Source organism: Rhinoderma darwinii, chromosome 13, assembly GCF_050947455.1.
Source record: "Rhinoderma darwinii isolate aRhiDar2 chromosome 13, aRhiDar2.hap1, whole genome shotgun sequence".
NCBI classification, from domain to species: Eukaryota; Metazoa; Chordata; class Amphibia; order Anura; family Rhinodermatidae; genus Rhinoderma; species Rhinoderma darwinii.
Window position 1 is genome coordinate 20,852,353 of NC_134699.1, and position 24,513 is coordinate 20,876,865.

Here is a 24,513-nt window from a genome sequence, read left to right on the forward strand (position 1 = left end):
TGGCGCAACGTGACTGAGGGCTTGCTTCATGTGCTGTTCATGAACATGACCAGTAGGGGCTGTCTCATTGCCTATTGCTTGAATCCCGAGCAGAGAGCATCAGCGAGCGCTTTGCTCGGGACTCCAGCCCTGCTCCCGACGTCCATATTTGGTCAATTCCAGGGCTTCCTATCGCTGGAGTTCCCAAGCAGAGCATCAGCTCATGCTCTGCCTGTGGACTCCAGCACTTCTGCCAATGTCGCTGTCACTGTTCATATATGGACAATGACATCGACAGAAGTACTGGAGTTCCCGAGGACATCCGTAATACTTTGTGTAAAAAACGGCAAACGCCATTAGCGTTTTGGCATACGCTTATTTTTCCATTTAGGGGCGCAATTTCACAATTGCAACATGCCCGTTTGCACAGCGTATTAAGGAACTTTACACCACATTAAAGTCAATGGGATGTGTGTAAAATACGCAGCTCGCATATTTCATTGAAGTTATGCGTATTTCATGCATTTTTGCTGGCGTTCTTTTCAACGTAGTTCATTGTAAAATAATAACAGGGGGGAGACTCCCTTTTAAACTTTAGAAACTAGGAAGTAATAAACGGATGCACATACTGAATGAATATGGAACTAAATACGGATACAAATGTAAACACTGACCAAATACTGAACAAATAATGACATTAAAACACCTGTACATATGGACTTAGGTCACTTTTGGCATTCGTATTTTAATCACTCTCCATAGACTTCCATGGACTTTTTCCATCCGCAAAACGGGTGAAAGTAGCGTAAGTTTCTTTTTTTAAATATCCATGTATTTTAGACGCTCAAGTGATTAGAGACTCATAATTAACATTAGCTCCGTATTACGGATAGAAACAAACGGATGGAATACTGATGAAAAAAATCAATAGGATGAATTTAAAAACTAATGTTCTGTGTTTGCATAGTTCACAAGTGCATGTTTGTTCTGGTTTTTATCCTCCAAATTTCTGCAAGATTACAAGAACAGGAAAAAAAATTTTATCCTTTAACAAAAAAAAACGGAACAAATACATATGTAAAATGCACAAAACAAAAAAATTGACAAAGTGTAAAGAAACAAAGGAGGAATGATCGGTTATGTATGGGGACGAGCGATCCGTACTACGATCATTCGTCCCCATACATTTCCATCATGAGCACATCTCCCTGTTTACACAGGGAGATGTGCTGCCGACTAGCTGCCATTTTATTGTGCTGCCGACTAGCTGCCATTTTATTGTGCTGCCGACTAGCTGCCATTTTATTGGCCTCAAAAACGACAAGATTAGCCGATGAACGAGCATTTGATAATTTTTCAATTGAATTGTCTACAGGGCAATAATTGAGAACGAGTTTTCACATGAACAATCGCTTGCCCAATCATTGACCCATGTAGAAGGGCCTTTAATGATAGGGTGACAGACTGGTTAAGCCTGAGAAAGACAATAGTCAATTAGCCACATTCAATTTAAACAGGCTGAACTACAATACCAGACACAGCCCAGGTACAAGAGTGGCGCTGTTCCAGGGAAAAAACAGGTCTTTTTTTTTTTCTAACCCCAAAAAACCCTTTCCAGTGATACATTTACTTTTCTACATTGTCTTACCTTGGTTTCTAATAATGTATTTTTTCCATGAGTAACATGAACTGTGCAAACACTTCACATGACATTGCTCTATTGTCCTTCCCGCAGGGCATTGGACTGATGACCAGAGATAACGTCAATGACTGTGTCAGATTGCCTAGACTCGCCCCAGCAAGTCCTACAGGTCAGAAGATCAGCAAGGTCCTGGCACCTGCAAGAAAAAAGTGTCCGTCCTTCTGAGCCTGTATCTGAAAATTCCAGTATATATTTTTTACATAACAGCATTTCCCCTTTTATAGGTAACTAAACTTTCACAAAACTTCTGACATGTCATAGTGACATCTCAGAAGTTTTGATGGGGGGGGGGGGGGTCTGAGCACTGAGATCCCCACCGATCACCAAAACGAAGCAGCGGAAGCTCTCAGGTGAGTGCTGAGCCGCTTAGTATCTGTTCGGCTTTTCTCGGAAAGCCGATGTAACGGTGTATGGACTCAATAGAAAATCTATGCGTCCGTACACCAACTGCTCGGATCCTGAGAAAAGCCAATCAGAAAGCAAGCAGCTCAGCGCTCACCCGAGCACTTCTGTCGCTTCGTTTAGGTGATCGGTGGGGTGTCAGGGCTCAGATCCCCCCATCAAAACCTCTGAGATGTCACTATGATATATCAGGAGTTTTCTGAAGGTTTAGTTACCCTTTAAATGAAATGTAAATAGCACATTCACATGGCCAAGCGGTGTGCCTAAAATAAATGCCACCTAAATAGGCTGCCATGGGTGCCATATTACAGCTCGGCACAGCTATGAGGTTGTACAAACCAGATATAATCAGGAAACAACGTAATAATAATTTTTAACAACCAAATAGAATAAGACGATCCAAAGATTTATATTTTCTGGGGATTTTTTATTTTTTTTATATTTTTGGGGAGGGGCGGTCCTGTTTTAATGCAAAAAGTTAAATGCAACCCTAAAAAGAGCATCGTCATGATAACCATCCTTCTAAAATCTTAAGAGAACACTATTCACTTTAACACACTTAATGCCTTTACGTAAACTTGCAGAACACGTTTGACACACAAGTTATTTGTTAGCCTAAAAGAAGATACTGCAAATTCAGACTACACCCCTACCAACAATTCTAATGCCCCTGGCTGTGTCAATATGCCGTTCTCCGTGTGATAATAGTTTTGATACTATATATAATAGCAGCATGCTTATAATTAAGATCTGCAAAGGGAACACTAAGCAGCAGGGAGCACACTAGTAAGGGGGCATGAGGGTTGTATAGAAAATATGGCCATGGGCAACAAGAATAGTAGGGCCACTCTGGCATTTTTAGACGGGTTCACACGTAATCTCAACAGCCGCATATATAAAATAATACCGCCATACAATGCCAATGATAGGACCATTGAGTGCCCTCATGCCACTACTGAGCATTGCTTCTACCATTTAATATTTAATGCCCAAATAAAACTATAATTTAGTGTCCAAATATTATCGCCATACAGTGCCTAAGTAAAACTCCCATACAGTGTCCATATAATATCGCCATATAGATGCAGAAGACAGCGAGTACAAAGTAGCTGTGATGTAACAGCTCAACAGTTCTCTCTCTTGTTGCCACCACCACTCTGGGGGTCGGTCCGGTACTCGGGACACCCTAGGAAATTTGGGTTATTGCCCAGTTTGCTACCCCCTTAAACTAGCCCCAAGGGCCATTCACAGGGCATTACTGGGCTCCTTCCATGGGAAGTTCTGGATTATTCATTGGACAAAAAATGCAGTTCTGTCCTTGCTTTGAAACACCAATGCTGATTGGCCAGATCTGTTGCTAGTTTTTTTTCTGTTGCAAGGAATTATGTAGGAAAACAATCCCCATATGGAAAACCCAAGTCAAAGGCTTTAGAGAGCAGTCAGTCACAATGATACCAAAAACCTCAATACATGATATCTCAGTGGAGCAGAAGTGAGTGAATGCCAGGCAGCTATGGCATTACAAACCCATGCCATCAAACCTTAGCTTCCCTGATGGCATTCCTAAGGTGCATGTATGCCAGGTCTCATAGACATTAGATTGATGGCAGACCCCTCTGTATTTAGTGAGTGCCTACAATAAAGACGTCTGTGGGCAGCTTATATCTAAAGTCATTGTGCCTGAGCATCAGGCAGTATGGAAGGAGATAAAAAGTTTTTCCGATGATCGAAACCACTCAATATTGCACAAGATTTTTCAACATGATGACAAATTTCGGGGTGATGAACACGATTGTTCCCTTTTGTCATATAGATGATAAGAATAGTGTCTCAGGGGGTCCAAGGATCAGCAGACATTCAGTAAGACATCGACTTCTCTATGGTTGCCCTAAGGTTGAACCAAAGGAATGAAGGCTGTAAAAGTGAAATCATGAAGATATGTTAAAAGTAAGAGCTGACGTGTAATACAGGAAAAAGCAGAGGGCAGTTATAGGAATGTAGAGGTCACAGAGGTGAAATGATTGGCCAAAAAATGTATGTGGTTTTGTATAAAGTATTTTTTACACATTTGTAACTACTACTCTTATCCCAGTTGAAGGCTCGAAAAACATGGGTCAGCTTTACTTTAAATGGTGTGTATGTGTGGATAAATAAATGTTTTTTACCAGTCTGACTGGCCAGCTGTTGCGAAACTACAGCTTCTTGCATGTCATATCATGATGGTAGTTGTAGTAGCTAGAGAGCTATATGTTGGAGACCATTGGTTTAGAGTTAGATAATATTATAAGGGATCCTTCAAGGAGCATCTTGGGACCAAGTGTTATAAGAGGATGCTTCCTCATGGCCTCTAATACTGGAAAGTCTGGTATCGTTTCAGTGGGTAAACAACTGGGATCAGTTTTATAGATTTGACATTGATGGAAGCGTTTTAGAAAATGGACTTAGGATCAGATTTATAATGGAGTTCTCCGCTTTGGACAATCTCTACTTGTTAGAAGGGTCCTTTGAGAAAAATCCGATCACAAAGTGTCCTCCTGCTTGGACCTCCAGCGATAGGCTGTAATCTGAGGAGAAACCTGGCAGTAAGAGTTCAGTTTCCGTGCAGCGCCACCACAGGGGAAATTAAGCATTACACAGTGGCCATTCAAATCAATGTGTTGTCTGTGTAAAGCAGGACAGGACAGGTCCTCCAGAGCAAGAGATGATCTTTGTAAACTGCTCTCCACTCTGACCAGGAGATGACGGTCCTGAACAAAGGACCCTCCCACCCCTCCTTCATTAAAGAGGGTCTGTCACCAGATTCTCAAATCCCTATCTCCTATTGCATGTGATCGGCGCTGCAATGTAGATAACAGTAACGGGTTTTTGTTTTTTTTGAAAAACGTTCATTTTTGGCCAAGTTATGAGCTATTTTATATATATAAAATGAGCTTTGAAATGGACAACTGGGCATGTTTTTTTTCGTATGTCCAACTGGGCGTGTATTGTGTTTTTAACTGGGCGTGTTTACTTGTTTTACTAACTGGGCGTTGTGAATAGAAGTGTATGATGCTGACGAATCAGTGTCCAATCAGCATCATGCACTCCTCTCCATTCATTTACACAGCACATAGTGTTCTTACTAGAACGATGTGCAGCCACATACACAAGTGTCCTGATAATGAATACACATGACCTCCAGCCTGGACGTCATGTGTATTCAGAATCCTGACACTTCTGAATCTTTTCTGTGAGATTTCCAGCAAGGGAAACTAAATCTCGTTTACCTCGTAATCTCGCGAGATTACGCGTGGCTTGGACATACGAAAAAAAACATGCCCAGTTGTTCATTTCAAAGCTGATGCTGCTGCAGAATCAACTGTAGCCTCTGGTGCCGTCACGATGCAGGACCTGTGAGTGACGTCACAGATCTGCACTGTCACAAGCTGGGCGTTCTGAAGAGAAGAGGATGTTACTTCTCATCAGAGCGCCCAGCTAGTGAAAGTATTAAAAACGCCCCGATGTACGCACATAATACACGCCCACTTGGACTTTTACTTTTAAACACACCCACTTGGACTTTTGCAAGCCTCATTTGCATAACTACAAAAATGGTCATAACTTGGCCAAAAATGCTCGTTTTTTAAAAATAAAAACGTTACTGTAATCTACATTGCAGCGCCTATCTGCTGCAATAGCAGATAGGGGTTGCAAAATCTGGTGACAGAGCCTCTTTAAGCATGTACACTCCTTATGTAGAAGTAAAACTGTTGGAAGGATAAAGTCAGTAGCAACAGGTTTTTGGGTCGTAGTCGGAAAGACAATTGTATCTGCTCATGGGTAGAAAGCTTGGGACCACCTTAAAAATACTTTTGGAGGTCCTGGACGTCAGACAATGTCAACACTGAAGACAATAAACAGGCAAAAATCTGTAAAGATAATTAGGAATGTAGCAGCCATTCACAAACCAGGAGACGGCAGATTAAAAGTGAGACAGGATTGACACAAAGATTATTAAGTAGAATGGACAAACATACAGGATGAAGATAAATTGGTACGTTACACAGATATACAAAGAGACAGAGCAAACATGGAGAGACAAGTTAAGGCTAAGTCCACAACTCGTTTTGTGCACACGTTTGTGGTATACGACGATGTACACATTTTTAAAGTTACAAAAACATACGCTTACGTTTTTTGTAGAATACGTTGTATATGTTTTTACACGTTTGTGTCCGTTCTTACGTCTAAAAACGTACACGTTTTTCTTGTTCTTGAGCTAAATCAAACTTTGTAAAGTCAAGATCTCCCATATATGGTGACAAAAACCTATACATTTTACGTATGCAAATGTAGGGTTTAATATTGCATACGTCATCCATTAAATTCAATACAAATAAAAAGGTATATGTGTTGTATACGTTTTGGAAAAGTACTGAACAGCGTAGTGGAATTGCTTTTCAGGACATGGACAAAAAAAGGATAGAACGTAAGCACACAAAATGTAAGCAGAATCTACACTATTAGGGCATCCGCCCTGACCATAGAAATCAATATACACGCTGTGGTACATGTTTTTACACTGTTTTTTTCATGGAAAAACGTGCACATCAGACATAGAGTAAAAACGAGATGTGAACTTAGCCTAATATAAGGCAAAAAACATAGTGAAGGTCAAATGAAAATCACCACAAACACAGGGAAAGGTCAGCGAAAATCACCAACCAAGCTTGGACAACGTCAAGAATTTGAGATGGTGGAAAAACTCCCTGCAAATTATCTGTCCTTCCTTTTCCTCATAGAAAAGCAAAAAAACAGCATACTTAACAGATAAATAGTACGTGTGGTGCAAGTCTTCACGGGGGCACCATGCAACTGGCCCCCAAATTAGTATCTGAAGATATCTGATGATAAAGAAAAGTAAAGGACTAGCCTCATTGAAGTCCTAACTGTACTGGTGGAGCAGAGAGACGGGTCTATAGACAACCTTAGCATTATATTCTCCATGTACAGGAGTATCTTCTCTAGGTTTCCTGCAGTTTGTTTTCTTCACCGGTCCTTGCTACATGTCATGGTAAATCAGCTGGCCGGTTTTAGGACACAACCCCTCTAAGGGTCCTATTACACGGCCCGACGTTGGCCGTGTAAACGACCGCCGATCAACGAGACATCTCGTTGATCGGTGCTCGTTTGCCCCTTTCACGAGGAGCTATGGATAGGGACGAGCGCTCATTACTACGATCGCTCATTCCAATCCATTTCAATCATGGAGGCAGCACGTCTACCTGTTTACACAAGGAGATGTGCTGCCGACAACGATAATATTTTAGGCGGCCTAAACAATACAATCAGCCGATGAACGAGAGTTTATCAGGAATAGGCATTATGTGAACGCTCGTTTGCCCGATAATTGTCTCGTGTAAAAGGGCCTTAAGAAATGCTCTCTTGAAGGAATCTACTTGAGTAAATTTTTGCATTTTACATTTTTGCATTTTCATTCTAACACAGGGTTGTGGCCACACATAAACTAGATGAGTGAGAAGCAATTCTGTGACTCACCCAAAAATAATCTCGTAATCCGTAACAAAAGCTCTTACGCTTTCTTATAAATGTACCTTGAAACAGTGTGACAATGGCAAGGTAGTGACGGGATAGAGGCTTTTCTCCATTACACATCCATGTCAGCTCTAGCACGTTGAGATTTCCTTGACTGACGTTTTAAATTCCCGCAATTATTTTATTTGCAATCATATCCACATTACCACTGACTAATGTGGACACAAACCCCCAGTGGAGCTTGTAGGCGTTTTGTGACCTGAGGCAAAAAGTGAAATGGTGTGACCACCACCTTCCCAAATTGGAGTGCAGAGATGGACTGCATAACTGTCAAAATTGGGCCACGCTACAGTCAGAGCAGAGTTCTGATACAGTTCTCACCCCGCCTCATGGATAGTGCACCCTTGTAAACACCATTGACAATAGTAAAGAGCTTAAACCAAGTCTGGCATGAAACAACAATTCTTAAGAATATCAGATAAAATAGTTTTTGTATTGTGCCACATATGGTTGGCACAATGGATAGCATTACAGCCATGCAGTGTTGAGACAAGGCATTCAATTCCAACCAGGGCAAAATCTGTATGGAGTGTACATGTCCTCCCTGCACTAACATGGGATTCCTCCTGGTACTCTGGGTTACTCATGCACTCCAAAAACTTCCATTGGATACTTGGCTTTGTATAATATTGGGCCTCAAGTGTGGGGACACGGACTGGCGTGCACTGAGGACAAGGATTGGCATGGCTACAGCTCCCTTGAATATGTTGGCACTCTATAAATAATGGGCAATATTATTATTATTCATCACAAAAATACCTTCATGATCACCCCACCACATCCTCAAAAGTGCTCTACAAATAGTATAATGCACTTCAGCTGAGATACCTTTCTTCTCTACAGTATACTGCGTGCAATAAAAATAATTTTGTAAAAATTTATGTGAAAAGAAGATATGCTGGCATCTGCAGACAAGAAATTTTTAAGATTTACTTGAGGGGCCTCAGAACTGAAGAATTGAATTTGCCTGAAGCTGACAGATTGTAAATTTGATATAGTGAAGCTGGGAGCAAAGTGAGAGAGAGTGACTGTATTACCTTCTAAAGAAAAAAGGAATTTGCCTCTCCCAGTTTCTAGCCTACATATAACAAACAGCCTAAGGGCTGCATACATTCTAAAAGAATGGTCTGAATCTACCAGAGGAGGTGTTAAACAGGTGTTGACCAGGCAAAAAAAAAAAAGACGAAAAAAAAAGCTTTTTTTTTTTCTCTAAGAGGATGTTCCCTTTTGAAACTGAAACACCCCTGACAAGCCATATAAATAGAGTGTGAAGACCACAGGTTTTACCCACACTTCTTATCTGATAGAAATTGCCCTGGTTAGCTCCAGCAGCAATACAGCCACCATGACCTCCTATCGCTCAAGCTCTGCATCATCCTATCAAGTTTCAGGCTCATCTGGTGGTTTTGGAGGTGGCATCGGTGGGGGAAGCTATGGAGGAGGCTTTGGTGGAGGCTACGGTGGTGGCTACGGTGGTGGTTATGGTGGTGGATCCGGTGCAGCATTCTCCTTGAGCTCTGCTGTTGGATCCGGTGGTGGTGGTGGTGGTGGCTTCTCTGCTGGTGGCTTTGGTGGAGGATCATCTAGCAACTTTGGTTCCTTTGGTGGAAGTGAGAAGCAGACCATGCAAAACCTCAATGACCGTCTGGCTTCCTACTTGGACAAAGTGAGAGATCTAGAGGCCGCCAATGCTGATTTAGAAGTGAAGATCAGAGAATGGTATGAGAAACAAGTTAGTGCTGGAGTTGGTGCATCTTCCAAAGACTACAGCAAGTACTATGACATCATCAACGACTTGAGGAGCAAGGTACAGTCCTGTGTATTGTTTTTTTGAGATATGTTCTATTGAAAAACATGAATAATGTTCTACAACTTTACTGTCTCCTGCTTACCCACAATACCCTGTGTTTAAATAATAGACCTGTATTTTCAAGTTGCCATTGATTTATATTGGGAACTATATACCTTAAAGCCATAGTATATCAAGTTATTGCTGTACTATGCCTAACCACAGCATTATACTACAACGTCAATGTTGACTTCATATTAAAAGTAGACTTTGCATCCATGACTATTTCCATGTTCTAAGTTGACATACATGTGCATAGTTCCTCCTAGATCAGGTCTTCATTGACTCATCAGTTTGTGTGCACCTTTAGCATTGCAGAGTAGTTCCCTCCTGCATAATCCTAGCAACACTAAAAAACACTTACAATATATTCTTTTGTTTTCTTTTTTAGATTTTATCTGCCACCATTGAAAATTCTCGTGTTGTCCTCCAAATTGACAATGCAAGACTGGCTGCTGATGACTTCAGGCTGAAGTAAGAGCAAATTGTATATATGAAATAGTCTCATTTATTATACCATTAGATCATATGTATTGTTAAAGTGAAACCCCCATTGTATTTATTCATTAGAAAGTCTTTTTGACTCCCAAATAAATAGTTTAACAGCCATCCTGCTTACCAAACAATGGCCTAAATATCTTCAAGTTATTGCTCATCATTAAATGTCATGGACAACGGGTGGCAATGCTAGATCTCCACTCGTGAAAAGCTGGAATTGTAATTCACAATAAGAAGTGCTGGGGAAACTTCTAGTCTTTGGAGAGAAAGATGGCGTCCAGCACAAAGAACTGGATTAGGGGCTACTTAGTTATATATGTAGATATGCAACCCTACTTTGGAGTTACAATTTGGCTCCATGTAGCCCAATTTACTCATACACTTTAATTAATAGAAAAACCCCATTTAGGTGTAAGACCAATATGGCAGACTGCAGTCAGTGGTGGGAAGAGTAGCTGTGGACATTCTTTCAATTGAAAGTGGTGCTTAACTTTAATCATTGTCTGCTATACGCTCTTTTTCCTTCTAATGCATGTGTTGAACTTATTGTATTTTTTCTAAGGTATGAGAACGAGCTGGCTCTTCGCCAGAGTGTTGAGGCTGACATCAATGGACTCCGTAGAGTCTTGGATGAGCTGACCCTGTCCAGAGGAGACCTGGAGATCCAGATTGAGAGCCTGTCTGAAGAGCTGGCCTACCTGAAGAAGAACCATGAGGAGGTGGGCACTTCAGATTTTATACACAAATGTACATATTTGAATACAAATATTAAAATGAGAAACAAATATAAACATCGTAATGTGCAAAATATCATAGGTGGCATATGAGACCATGAGGTCTACAACAACTGTATCCAACACCATGTCCACCTCTGGCCAACGTCATTCTTCATCCCATTTATCTCTTACCTTCAGAACTTCTTGAGATATGATCTTCACGCTTATCAGTTAATAACGATACAGGCCTTTGAACGAGACTAAAGGTCCCAGGCCTCAATGCAAAATCTGTAAAAGTCCCAACTTGCCATGTGCCATTCAAAATATTGCCGTGTTGTTATGTAGAAGGGCCCTTGGGTCCCCTCACGCACCAGGACGGATGCGACTGCTACTTCTGCAACCGCTATAGCTGCAGCCCTGCCTATTAACCTAAGTTTGCCATGACAGGAATCCTTTAGGGCATTAACACTATTTTCTATATGTCAATGAACAGGAATTACAGATTTCAAAGAGCAGTGCTGCTGGCCAAGTCAACGTAGAAATGGATGCTGCACCAGGTGTGGATCTCACTAAGCTTCTGAATGACATGAGAGCCGACTACGAAACACTGGCAGAGAAGAACCGGAGGGATGCAGAGGCATGGTTCAACCAGAAGGTGAGGTTGCTTTTTGCACAGTAATCCTTCACATAAAAGTGGCGCTTTATAAGAAGCTAATATAAAATATATTCAACTGTTCTAGAGCAATGACCTGAAGAAGGAAATTTCAGCTGGTGTCGAAGAGGTGACAACAAGCAAGACAGAAATTTCTGACCTTAGACGTACCCTCCAAGGTTTGGAGATTGAACTCCAGTCTCAGTTGGCAATGGTAAGTCAATAAATTCAGTATAAAAAATATATAATATGATAAGTTCCTAAGAATATCTAAGACATTAGAGACTATAATATTTAGAAGTTTTGTTGCTATTGATTTTTGTTCCATCTCGGTATGGCATAAACAAAATATGGTCCTCTTTACCCAATTTTAGAAAAAATCCCTTGAAGACACCCTGGCAGAGACAGAAGGTCGCTATGGAGCACAACTTCAACAGCTCCAGATGGTTATTAGTGGACTTGAGGAACAGTTGATCCAGATCAGATCAGACATGGAGAGACAGAGCCAGGAATACAGAGAACTTCTTGATATCAAGACAAGATTGGAAATGGAAATTGAAACATACCGCCGTCTGCTGGAGGGAGAACTAGGGTAAGCACAAGAGATACAGAAAACATTAAGAATAATGATGGCCCATTGAGACGACCATACAAAATGGCATTGAAAGTGGTATTCTAGCGGTCCTCTCAAAGAAGATTACCAATATGCAAAGTATATGATGAGACTAATGAACTACAATGCTGACTCTTCTCGAAATACCTTATATTGTATCTTTGATTCTTGGGTTTCTCTTTTTAACCTGACGAATTCTAAGCAAAAAGTTTTAATCATAAACCTATTGTCCTACAGTCAATTCTCCCAGAGTTCAGTGAGCAAGTCTTCAGCATCTACAGCATCATCATCACAGGTTTCAAAATCACAGGCATCTTCTGTAGACTCCAAAAAAGGTAAGTTGAGCCCACAGCTCCTGAGTTGTTAAAAAACATTGTGTTAACCGAGATCAAGTGTATTATAACTTTGGTGGTTTGTAAGGGACCCATGACCATTATGGCAGGAGGTCCAGATTACTCTCAGACTTTAATCTAAATTTTCTTCTAGATCCAACCAAAACCAGAAAGGTAAAGACCATAGTGGAAGAAGTTGTGGATGGGAAGGTTGTTTCATCACGAGTTGAGGAGGTTGAAGAAAAATTGAACTAAAAAGAGAAAACAAGTTGTATACAGAAGAGAGTGGTGCCGGCTTGTGGGAAACTTCAGAAATTCTGCTCTTTTAAATGAATGTTACATTAGGTTGTTTTCCTTTTCAATTCAATAAAAGCTTTTATGCATCTCACCTGACTTGTAAAGGATGTTTTTGAAAGGGTGAACCACAGCCAGATATTTCATTATTAAGTTATGTTACAAATGTAGACGGCAGATATTTTGCAGCTCACTTAACTCAAAATCAGAAGTTAATTTAGTAAACCATGCCACCAACAGAATGAAATAAATACATAAAAACAAAAATAAATCATCTTTCTTTTTAGTATCATATACTGTAGGTCAGTGGTCTCCAAGCTGTGGCTCTCCACCTGTTGCAAAACTACAACTCCCAGCATAACATGACAGGTATTTTGTAACAGCTGGAGAGCTACAGGTCGGAAACCACTAATATGGATCATTGGCATGGGCCATTCTGTCCTCCATCCTCATTTGTTTAATGCTATGTATACAATTACAATGGACGTATTCCAAGGAGACACAATGACCCTATGTCCGAAAAACGGCAATAATAAACAATACCTTTATATTCCTGGTGATCTATGTATCCCTGTGGTATGATTATGAATAATAAGGCCCTGGTGGTCTAGGAATTAATATATAACATCCCTGATGGTCTAGGGTGGTTTAGGGTTCAATTTTAATATCTCTGGTGGTCTCAAGTGGTTTGGGGATTTATTGTATTATTTGTGGTGTCCATTGGTTATTTAATTCTAAAGGCTCCTGGATCACAATGATGAACGTGTATGATGCAAGGTGATCATGTTCATCTTCCGGCTGTGAGACTATGTAGCCTATGCAATAAGGAGGAGTATCAGAGCTCACTTTTTCATCAAGGAAATATGTTGCACCAGGTACAACCACTGATCAAGTTCACTATGAATTGCACTCAGGTAGCAGGACAAGTGTTAAATTATTATTTGTGTCGCACGATAGTACTAATAAAATTATGCCACATTGTAACATCTTAGGGGTCCTATGGCACCACCTCCTATAGTCCACAGTCCAAACAGAGCAAGGTAGGAGCTGCACAGCAAGAAGGTAATGGGTGCTGAACCTCAAGGATCTGGAGCATGGATCCCACCAGACAAAGTTCCCCGGAACGTATCCAAAAGAAAGAGAGGCAGCACACCAGCATAAGTACGAAATAAAGGTGTTTATTCATCTAGTGCAAAAGGCGACGTTCCACTTTCTCAATGAAGGCATCTTTTGGATATGTTCCAGGGAATTTTGCATGACCTCTTTTAGTCCTATAGCCCCACTTTAACCACCCATGCATTTTCCCTTACATGTCAGAATAGTCACAATGGAGTGGGTCCAGCAACTGAACCCTCAATCTTGGCAGGCATTACCACCAGACAAACCAAGGCCAATGCCAAGGCTTACTGGGCAATGTTTATACATACTTTTACAGAGAATATTTTACTCCATAGAGTCAACCAATGAAAAGTCCATTATTATACAGTACATTTTTATAAGATGTGTTTTCTTATGCTGACCAAAGACATTCAATTCTGGTCTTGACCCATATTCAATGGGATATTCCAGCAATATGTCTATGAGCTCTGCAAGAAACTTTTAGGTTTCCTTATCTTGGGGCAGATAAGTGGCATCTAAACTATCAAGCATCTACTTATCTCTGCATATATGGCTTGGAACATATTTGTTACATAATAATGCCCAAAGCAATGCCATATGGTGCCCATATAGTAGTGTTTAACTCTCCACCCCCATACCTGCTGTGTATACAAGGTTATACAATGTTCTGGGTAAAAATAGGATTAGTCACAGAATATAAGAGCATCACATGCTATGCTATAGATTATGCATGATCATACAAAGCCTCTATTACAATCCTCATTAATACTTGATCTGGTCCTTGAGCAAGAGAGTCACGTGAATACACGATCCAGATGTTGCCTTGGTGTTAGGATTATCCATTACCCCAGTGGTGTAAGGGAGCATTACATTTTACCTAAACCTACCATCTTTCCATTATAGCGCATGTAGAAGTCATTCCACTCCATTCTTATGATTACTGCTTTCTTATGTGACTGGGAGGACTATGCCCCCTTCCCCAAGGTTTTGGAGCTTTAATGAAATTGCTACTTCTGCAACCCATAGCTATGCCCTCCATATGCCAACCCATAATGCTGCACTTAGCTGTTTCCGTAATTCCCATAGAGCGTTTTTTTTTTCATGCCAGTGGATGAGCGGAGAGTCACGGCACCCCTGGACGGTTCTCTGACTTAGTGAATAGGTGAAAAATATCTCTACCTGGAATTCCCTTTTCAAACACCTGTCTACTTTCTTGACTGGATAGTCATTCTGCCCCTACAGGCTTTTTCAATCATTGTTGAGTGTTTTTGCTTCTTTTTTAAATGATACTCACATAGCCTCCATACCCATTCGGTGCCTCTTCTGGCCCACCGCTAAAGAATGAGTGACATCACCAGGTGTGCCCACCTGCCCAGTACCTACTGGTAACTTTTCTACTGTTAGTGATATATTCTAGAGATTAAGTTGTGCTCAACAAGTGGTGAAGTTTTTATAGAATATAATAATTGCAGAAGTTTTAGTCAGCTAGACTGCAATAAAATCGTATTTGGCAACATACAGTTCCACTAATAGAGAGAATAGTAATGCCAAATATTACTGTAACACTTAATTATTATAACTGCTATATAATTTAATGTAATTTAGACTTAAAGCTACTTGGAAGAAAACAAAAAAGAATCAGTATTATGTAACTAGCCACATGCAACGCAAAGTAAATGTTAGCACTATTCCACCTCAATTGTAAGTTCATAATTCAATTCATATGTTAGGTGGACCTAAAAAGGAACAAATGCCTTATAGAATGTGCTCAGGTACATCGCCACTTCCCTCTGCCACAAAGGGGCAGGGAGTGCCAAGGCTGGAAGAACTTTACCAAAGATTTTCCTTCCCTTTGCAATGGCCACTGCCCAGTTTCTACTGGGGGTCAGGTGTCTGAAAGGTGGACCCCTATCTACAAAACATGTTTGTAGTTAAAATACCCATTTAAGAAAATGATTGGGAATTTTTTTAGTTATTGTAAATTTTATAGACCGCTAAAAAAGAGTTGTGTGCGTGTATTGATCGACTATTTTTCGATTCACCTCCCCTTTGTGGCGGCCGCTACCTGGCATCTATTGGGGGTAATTGGATCCCAAAAAAAGGTAGAACCCATACCTATTAGACATCTATGTTATGTCCCATAACGTTTTAATACCTTTAAAAAACTTTAGAAAGACATTTATTCTATAACACACCAATATTTTTGAGAAATGTTGACTGCAATGTTAGTGCACACAAGAATATTTCATATCTGGAGTCCTACAAGTGTTTGTAGCATGATATCAGTCTCACAGACCTATATTGCAATATACTGATACTAGTCAACCTATAAATCACCTAGCATCACCAAAGATAATCGTCCGGGAGAATTAAGAGATTGCTTCATAGTGTATTTACCTCACTAAACATTTTAATTAAAGGGTTTTATCATTGCTGCTGTCTCCCACCCTAACGATTACACAGTAATTTTATCAGATACAGGAAAAAAATTGGGCTAGGACAATAGTCTGTCGCAACGCAATGTTTCAATATGGCACACCCACAGCGCTGCTGTATAAAATGACAACACTCAATGTCCCATCTGGTGCCATTACTTTTCTAGGCTGTGGAGGGTGTGGAGGGTATCTCTGTGCTTCAGGAGCCATGGCAAGTCAATATAAAAGGAGCGGAGGAGTTAGCAGGGGGTATGGTTCCGGTTCTGCTTCTAGTTATAGTGTCAATGTCAGTAGCTCATCTTATAGAGGACAAGGTGGTGGTGGTGGTGGTTTAGGCTTTGGTGGTGGGCAGGGAGTTGCATGTTTTTCTGATGGTTATGGTGGGGGCTCAGGAGGAAACTTTGGTGGTGCTGTGTCAGGAGGTGGTTTTGGTGGTAGCTTAGGAGTCGGTTTTGGTGGTGGCTCAGGAGGTGGTTTTAATGGTGGTGGCTCAGGAGGTGGTTTTGGTTCTGGTGGCTCTGGAGGAGGCTATGTTGGTGGCAGCTTTGGTGGTGGTGGATTCGGTGGAAATGATGGATTACTCTCTGGGAATGAAAAGCAAACAATGCAAAACCTAAACGACCGCCTGGCCTCGTATTTGGAAAAAGTTCGTGCTTTAGAAGGGGCAAATGCTGACCTTGAGGCTAAAATCAAAGACTGGTATGATAAGAATAGCACTGGTTCTACCAGCACAGGAGCCAAAGACTACAGCCAATATTTCAAAACAATTGAAGACCTTCAAACTCAGGTGAGAAAGAACAATCCTAACTTTAAAGTTACTCTGCATGGATTAAAATCTGTGATATAATCTCCAAACCATGTCATGATCTGCAACATGCTGCTACAGTTAGCGACAGTTGAATGGAGTCATGAAAATTAAGTAACAAAACTAACTTTAAAAATGTTAGTAAAAAGTATTTTAAGAAAAATTTCATAATGGAAGTCACATCATAATTGTGGCATTTATCTAAGACAAATTATTAAAGGTTTGTGAATTAATTTACTGTTGTTCGAATTTTTGATCTGTAAAATCTTTTGGTGACCAACAGATTTTAGTAACTGATCAGCATTATTTTTTACAATTGGTATTTTTATTTTTATTAAAACCTCACAGAAATTAAATAAATATGATGACCCTTTAAGCAGCTGCTTGACACCACCACGCTCCTAACCACCCAAGACAGGATGTCCTCATCCTCTGTTTCTGACTCAAGTACATTTCCACCTTCCTTGTTTGCTAACAATGGAGGACCCGTGGAGGTGGAGGACCCCTTGTACAGTTTCTCACCACCCATTTAAATTGGGATGAGACTAACCTGGAATAGGCCTTTTTCTCCAGGGTCTCCATAGCAGCCATATGGGCTACCTATAGTACATACAGCCTTGAATTTCATATATAAGTATAATTTTTTAAGACTTCTTTCGATCCACTATTCGTCTTGCTTAATCGGCAGATACAAAATGCAGCTATGGACAATGCAAGTGTCATTTTGGCGATTGACAATGCCCGACTGGCAGCTGATGACTTCCGGATGAAGTAAGTAAAGAAAAAAGCATTTGAATGTCTAAATTTAAATCAACACTTGAAAATGACCCTAAATTTACCAAAATTTTTATATTGGTACTTACAACCGTTTTTACTCTGTGATATCTGTTAGGCCCCATGCACACGACCGTAAAATTCAACCATAATTACGGACCGTAATAATGGACCCATTCACTTCTATTGCCCACGGACACCTTCCCGTATATTTACATGAAGGTGTCTGTGTCGTAGAAAGGCTCCACAAAAGATAGGACATGTCCTATTTCTTGCTTTTTACAGACCATGCTCCTATACTTTATATGAGAGCGCGGCTCGCAAATGCCAGGGGCCGGCCATGCCGGTAATCACGGACAGTGATTCCAGGCATGGACTTAGCTTGTTGTTATTTATTTTATATGTACATGTATACATGAAATCTAAGTAAAAATATTATAATAGGACATAAATTGCATTTATATTTCTCACCGGTAATATGAATCTGTTTCTACATTCTACTAAGACTAACATCACACAATCAGTTTTCGATGTAGTTTTTTTGTGGGGTTTTTGATGCAGCTTTTTTAGCCAAAGTCAGGAGTTCGTGTAAAAAAAAGCAGACAATATTTAAGTCTTTTTTTATATACTTTTCCTTCTTTTGAAGATCACTCGGACCCCTAATTACGGTGATGGGCTTTGTCACCCAGGACAGAGGGGCCTGGTATTTGTTTCTCCCTCTACAGATTTCCATGCCCCTTTGGCTAATTCCCCACCCCCTTATTTGTTAACAATGCAGTTCCTCTGGAGAGGGGAGTCCTGCACAAGTTCTCACAACCTAATAGCAGTGGCATGGGACCAACAGGGATAGGTCCCCTGTCTCCAAAGGCCCCATTGAAGCCACATGGTCTGCTTCTATGGTACATACACCCTTGCAAATCACATTTCAGGGCTGCAGTGGTGAATATAGGGTCCATGAAATTGAATGCCTGGGGCCAAAAATCCCTCTTAGTCTGCCCCTTCAGCATAACAATAAGATTTCCTTTGCATGTTAGGTTTTCTAATTTATTGATCATCTTTTATAATGGTATCAGATTTCAATTCTAAAATAAACCAAATCCATTATCTTTTCCAAATCAAATGATCAAATACTAAAACATTTATCAAAGTTATATTGATAAATCCAGTTAACAATTTTTTCTCGTGTTTACGTTTTTCATGATCTGAGATTCTTTACCACCAGGTATGAGGGTGAACTTCATCTGCGCCAGAGCGTTGAGGCAGATATCAATGGTCTTCGAAAAGTCTTGGATGATCTAACCCTAGGCAAATCTGACCTAGAGATGCAAATTGAAAGTCTGACAGAGGAGTTGGCCTATCTCAAAAAGAATCATGAAGAGGTATAGACACCTTTTTGGGCTGTAAGCAAATGTCCTATTATGACACTCTCTTCCTAAAACTATCACTTATACCGTATTTAATTTGCTGTGTACATATACCTTTCTCAATATACTACTAATGGGATTTTCAGTCTATTTTTGACTAATTTATGACTTCCACTTCTCAAGCAGAGGTGTCACTATAGGGTGCAGAAGTTGGAATAGCACCGGGTACTGGTTTCTGAGGGGGTCCCAATAGCTACAAGAGGGCAGCAGTGATATAAATGGCACTGGCCCTGGTAAAGATATTACAGTAGGGCACAGGAGCTTCAAGTTATCCCTCTGATCACAAGTAATATTATTAAATACTTTACTCAAATTCCACGTTACTTAATTATAAATAAATCATGCCTGCCTGATAAAAGTTGCTCGAGGGTATATGCATCCAAATAATAAAAGGCATCCGAGGGTCGAGTAAAGTATAGAAGAAACAGTATGGGGAAAATCAGACTAAGCGGGGTCTACTGTAGTATTTCTTAATTTCTGTGGAAACATTAATATAGCACGTCACACATCTTTTTGGTTATAAGAACCTAAGTTGCTTCTTTTTCTATAGGAAACACAATCATCCCAAGGGACCACTGTTGGCCAAGTCAATGTCGAAATGGATGCTGCCCCAGGGAAAGATCTGACAAAAATACTCAACGACATGAGAGCCGAATATGAAGCTCTTGCAGAGAAAAATCGCAAGGATGCCGAGGACTGGTTCAACCAACAGGTAAATGTCCATATTGTGTTCAACTTTGCATAACTTGGTAATTTAACTTTTATTTTCCTGTCCTTTCCAGAGTGGTAAAATAAAGCAAGAGATCACTGTGGGAGTCCAACAAGAGCAGACAAACAAAACTGAGATTACAGATCTAAGGCGTACTCTTCAAACTCTAGAAATGGAGCTACAAGCTCAATATGCAATGGTAAGATATTATCATTCATGATGTTTTCTGGACAGACTAAAGGGGGTTTTACATTGGGTGATTATCGGACAGACGAGCGTTCATATAACGCTCGTTGCCGATAATTGCCCTGTGTAAACAGGACAGCGATCAGCAGATCAACGAGCAAACGCACGATCATCTGCTGATCGTATCGTTTTAAAAAAAGTGAAATATTATCGTTGTCGGCAGCACGTCTCCCTGTGTAAACACAAGGGAGGATAGTAGAAGAAGAAAGCAGTACAGGAATGAAGCTGTGCTGATACACGAGAGCTAGGAAAGACAGCAGCATCCTAGACACACAAACTTCACATCCAGCATGTATTACCTGGAGAGACAACCCCACATGAACAATGTGTGAAACTAGGAATAAGTTGTAAACTGAATATCAGAAGGTCTGAAAATGAATGTAGGAATGTAGTTTGCAGCCTTAAACTTAGTGTAACCTTTTTAACTCCTGGTAACCACTGACATATGTAATTAAAAAATAATTTTTTTTTTTTTAAATGTGTCTATACTCTTTATTAAACCTTCTTGTATTTTGAATTAGAAACAATCCTTGGATGAATCATTGGCAGAAAAAGAAGGAAACTACTGCTTTCAAATATCACAAATCCAGGTGACAATCAGTAGTGTGGAAGAGCAGTTGGAGCAAATAAAGAATGATACGGCATGCCAAAAGTCTGAGTATGAAGCACTGTTGGATATCAAAGCCCGTCTTGAACAGGAGATTGCGACCTATCAGCAGCTTTTGGAAGAAGGGTAACTAAGAAAATGCCGCCACAAATGACAACATTTTCAAAGGAAATGTATAAGTATTATACACTTATGGTGTTTTCCTTACAGGGATTCTGAGACTGGTCAAGGTATAAGACAAGGCAGCAGGACCACAACTACTACTCAAGCTTCCAAAACTGGAGGCACATCAGTCCAAACTTCTAGAGCTTCTACAACTCAAAGCTCAAGTTCTGCAACTTCTCAAACTTCTACAGGAAGTGTAGTTTCTGGAAGTGCAGGCTCTGGTCCTTCAGATACGTCTGGAAGTAGAGGTTCTAGTGGCTCACCTTTGTCTGGTCAGACCTCTAGTACTGCACCATCTTCTGCAACTAAAGGTCAATCTAACTCTTCTGTCTCTGGAAGTGCAGGTTCTGGTGGTCAAAGCTCTTGTGCATCAGCAACTTCTGGTTCTGCAGGTGCAAGATCTGGTGGTCAAAGTAGTTCATCAGCCTCTGTTGGATCTGGAAGTCAAAGCCCATCAATTTCTGGAGGTCAAAGCTCAGATGGTAAACAGATATGCATTATAACATCTGATAATGCTGTCAAAGTCTCATGAGCTTGTTTTCATGTCTCCTAATGTATGTGAGAGTACTACTGGGTGATTTTCATTGGTTTCACAGTATCATCCACCACAAAATCTTAACCTGCAACCCCAGTGACTATGTATTGCTCCCTGTATAATAATTTATTACCAATTATTTACCAATGTTAAGAAAGCAATGAAGAAAAAAAACAGCCTATATACTGGTTGTAACCATTTAGCTCATGTCATTATTGCAAATTCATCTTGAGTTTGGCTTCATATACTCGTCCTTCTCAATGAATTAGAATAGCATCAAAAAGTTAATTTATTTTAGTAATTCAATTCAAAAAATGAATCGATTTCCACCATTTTTTTCTTTTAATGTTGATGATTATGGGTAACATTTATTGAAAACCCAAAATTTAGTCTCTCAGAAAATTTGAATATTATATATTCCCAATTTCAAAAATGATTTTTAATACCGAAATGTTGGCCTACTGAAAAGTATGTACAGTATCTGCCCTCAATGCTTGGTCGGGGCTACGACTCTGCATGAATTACTACTTCAATGCGGCATGGCATGGAGGCGATCAGCCTGTGGCACTGCTGAGGTGTTATCAATGCGGCGTGGCATGAAGGAGATCAGCCTGTGGCACTGCTGAGGTGTTATCAATGCGGCGTGGCATGGAGGTGATCAGCCTGTGGCACTGCTGAGGTGTTATCAATGCGGCGTGGCATGGAAGCGATCAGCCTGTGGCACTGCTGAGGTGTTATCAATGCGGCGTGGCATGGAGGCGATCAGCCTGTGGCACTGCTGAGGTGTTATCAATTGAGCTTGGCATGGAGGCGATCAGCCTGTGGCACTGCTGAGGTGTTATCAATGCGGCGTGGCATGGAGGTGATCAGCCTGTGGCACTGCTGAGGTGTTATCAATGCGGCGTGGCATGGAGGCGATCAGCCTGTGACACTGCTGAGGTGTTATGGAAGCCCAGGTTGCTTTGATATCAGCCTTCAGCTCGTCTACATTGTTGTTCTGGTGTCTCATCTTCCTCTTGACAATACCCTATAGATTCTCTATGGGGTTTAGGTCAGGCGAGTTTGCTGGCCAATGAAGCGCAGTGATACTGTGGTTATTAAACCAGGTATTGGTACATTTGGCAGTGTGGGCAGGTGCCAAAATGCTGGAAATACATCACTCTGTATGTATAGTATATGAGTTTAACTTTTTGAATTGAACTACTGAAAAAAAATTACTTTTTGATGATATTCTAATTCATTGACAACTGATGACATTTTTTGCACTTTGTATACTAGTACCGCATCCTTAACCTGACATAGCAGTACAGGAAAAACATGCATGCAGCGTTCTTCTGTCCGATGCAGGGAGAGGTCCGGCATTGCAACCGATACATCAGATGCTGAAACTGTACCCATAGGAAAGCATGGGATGAGTTCTTGCATCAGTTTTCCCTACGGCGTTTCTGTAACACGCTAGAGGGAACTAAACTGGATCAGAGGACATATGTGAAATGGGCCTTTGTACAATATTAGTAGTAGTGGTAGTAGTAGTGTATATAGAAGTGACAGTAGTTGTATGATCCCTAACCCCTCTCCATTGCTTTTTATTTCCATAGCAAAAACTAGGAGGACAGTCGTGATAACCGAAACCTACGTTGATGGCAACATAGTGGAATCCAAAACTGAAGAGATTGAAGAGCCAGTTAAATGAGATGTGACCCAAAACGCAGAATACGGGACGGCACCGAGTCCAGTTACCAGTTACCCTCATCTATTGCGGCTATGGGTTCTTAGATTTTTCTATTGTTTTTCAACATGTTTCTATTTGTCTTTATGTCTAACTTCTATTCAATACATTTCTGAAGCAACTGACAATGAGCCAACATGGTAATTTTTTACTACAAAGAGTTATGGGTATTTGGGCTAACAAGCTTCCCCACAATGAAAATAGACTGGAATATGGAAGTAAACAACGGCCGAACGTATGACACAAATCATGACAAAAACATTCTGAAACATCTTGTTCTAGTTCTAAAAAAATACAACGCTTCAGACATATGACAGTTCCTCCCAAAATATACCTGACTAAATCCACAATATATTACAGTAACCTGGAGAAAGCTCCATTTATACCTAAAGCTCCACTAGGCACAATAGAAAATGAAAACGTTATGTGGCGTTGTGGTACTGCAAAGTGTCCATTGGGATAAGTGGGCAATACAAGGTCTAGCTACCGCCATTTACCCTAATGCTGGTTTTCTCCGTTTTGCGTTGGGAAAATACATGCCATCATAACACATTAAATAGGAAAACAGTGAGTAAAGCTGACATGGAAAAGGACTTGGGGATATTAGTCGATAGTAAACTTAAAAAAGATCTGTCACCAGTTTATTAACCCCTTAAGGACGCAGCCTAGTTTTGGCCTTAAGGCTCAGAGCCCATTTTTCAAATCTGACATATTTCACTTTATGTGGTAATAACGTCGGAATGCTTAAACCTACCCAAGCGATTCTGAGACTGTTTTCTCGTGACACATTGGGCTTCATGTTCGTGGTAAAATTTGGTCGATATATTTAGTGTTTATTGGTGAAAAATTGCAAAATTTTGAAAAAATTTTGAAAAAATTGAATTTTTCAGAATTGAAATGCATCTGCTTGTAAAACAGACGGTTATACCACCCAAAATAGTTACTAGTTCACATTTCCCATATGTCTACTTTAGATTGGCATCGTTTTTTGAACATTATTTTATTTTTCTTGGACGTTACAAGGCTTAGAACATAAACAGCAATTTCTCATATTTTTAAGAAAATTTCAAAAGCCTTTTTTTTAAGGTACCTCTTGAGTTCTGAAGTGGCTTGGAGGGGCCTATGTATTAGAAACCCTGATAAAACACCCCATTTTAAAAACTAGACCCCTCAAAGTATTCAAAACAGCATTTAGAAAGTTTTTTAACCCTTCAGGCATTTCACAGGAATTAAAGCAAAGTGGAGGTGAAATTTGCAAATTTCATTTTTCTTGCTGAATTTCAATGTTATTCATTTTTTTTCTGTAACACAGAAGGTTTTACCAGAGAAACAC

General features: G+C 40.3%; 2 protein-coding genes and 1 long non-coding RNA gene across 13 annotated transcripts in view; 2 read left to right on the top strand and 1 right to left on the bottom strand.

The window, feature by feature from the left end:
- The window catches only part of LOC142665431 (uncharacterized), a 252,998-nt gene that overhangs the window by 46,138 nt on the left and 182,347 nt on the right, over positions 1–24,513 (bottom strand). For 3 of the 4 annotated variants that reach the window (XR_012851501.1, XR_012851503.1, XR_012851500.1), the window contains exon 5: positions 1,628–1,817. This is a non-coding gene — a long non-coding RNA (uncharacterized LOC142665431). Of the gene's footprint in view, positions 1–786; positions 989–1,627; positions 1,818–24,513 lie in introns of those variants that run through there. The other variant, XR_012851502.1, reaches the window with a different exon arrangement.
- Positions 9,024–12,593, top strand: LOC142665427 (keratin, type I cytoskeletal 47 kDa-like). Of its 8 annotated transcripts, none has more exons than XM_075845120.1 (8): positions 9,024–9,485; positions 9,919–10,001; positions 10,588–10,744; positions 11,235–11,396; positions 11,482–11,607; positions 11,768–11,985; positions 12,244–12,341; positions 12,493–12,593. In XM_075845120.1, the coding sequence occupies exons 1-8, from the start codon at positions 9,024–9,026 to the stop codon at positions 12,591–12,593; spliced, it is 1,407 nt and encodes a 468-aa protein (XP_075701235.1). The 8 variants fall into 8 exon arrangements, with proteins under 8 accessions (XP_075701235.1, XP_075701239.1, XP_075701236.1 ...); XM_075845124.1 differs by having other exon boundaries at positions 12,244–12,316; positions 12,513–12,593; XM_075845121.1 differs by having other exon boundaries at positions 12,259–12,341.
- Positions 16,395–23,144, top strand: LOC142665971 (keratin, type I cytoskeletal 19-like). Its single transcript, XM_075845812.1, has 8 exons — positions 16,395–16,973; positions 17,680–17,762; positions 18,988–19,144; positions 19,740–19,901; positions 19,972–20,097; positions 20,666–20,877; positions 20,962–21,398; positions 23,050–23,144. The coding sequence occupies exons 1-8, from the start codon at positions 16,395–16,397 to the stop codon at positions 23,142–23,144; spliced, it is 1,851 nt and encodes a 616-aa protein (XP_075701927.1).

Bases quoted from the DNA above. Each gene is read 5' to 3' on its own strand.
- LOC142665971 (XM_075845812.1), top strand. From the start codon at position 16,395: ATGGCAAGTCAATATAAAAGGAGCGGAGGAGTTAGCAGGGGGTATGGT. The intron at 16,974-17,679 runs GTGAGAAAGAAC...CTTAATCGGCAG, and splicing joins TTGAAGACCTTCAAACTCAG to ATACAAAATGCAGCTATGGA. The intron at 20,098-20,665 runs GTAAGATATTAT...ATTTTGAATTAG, and splicing joins TACAAGCTCAATATGCAATG to AAACAATCCTTGGATGAATC.
- LOC142665427 (XM_075845120.1), top strand. From the start codon at position 9,024: ATGACCTCCTATCGCTCAAGCTCTGCATCATCCTATCAAGTTTCAGGC. The intron at 10,745-11,234 runs GTGGGCACTTCA...GTCAATGAACAG, and splicing joins TGAAGAAGAACCATGAGGAG to GAATTACAGATTTCAAAGAG. The intron at 11,986-12,243 runs GTAAGCACAAGA...ATTGTCCTACAG, and splicing joins CTGCTGGAGGGAGAACTAGG to TCAATTCTCCCAGAGTTCAG.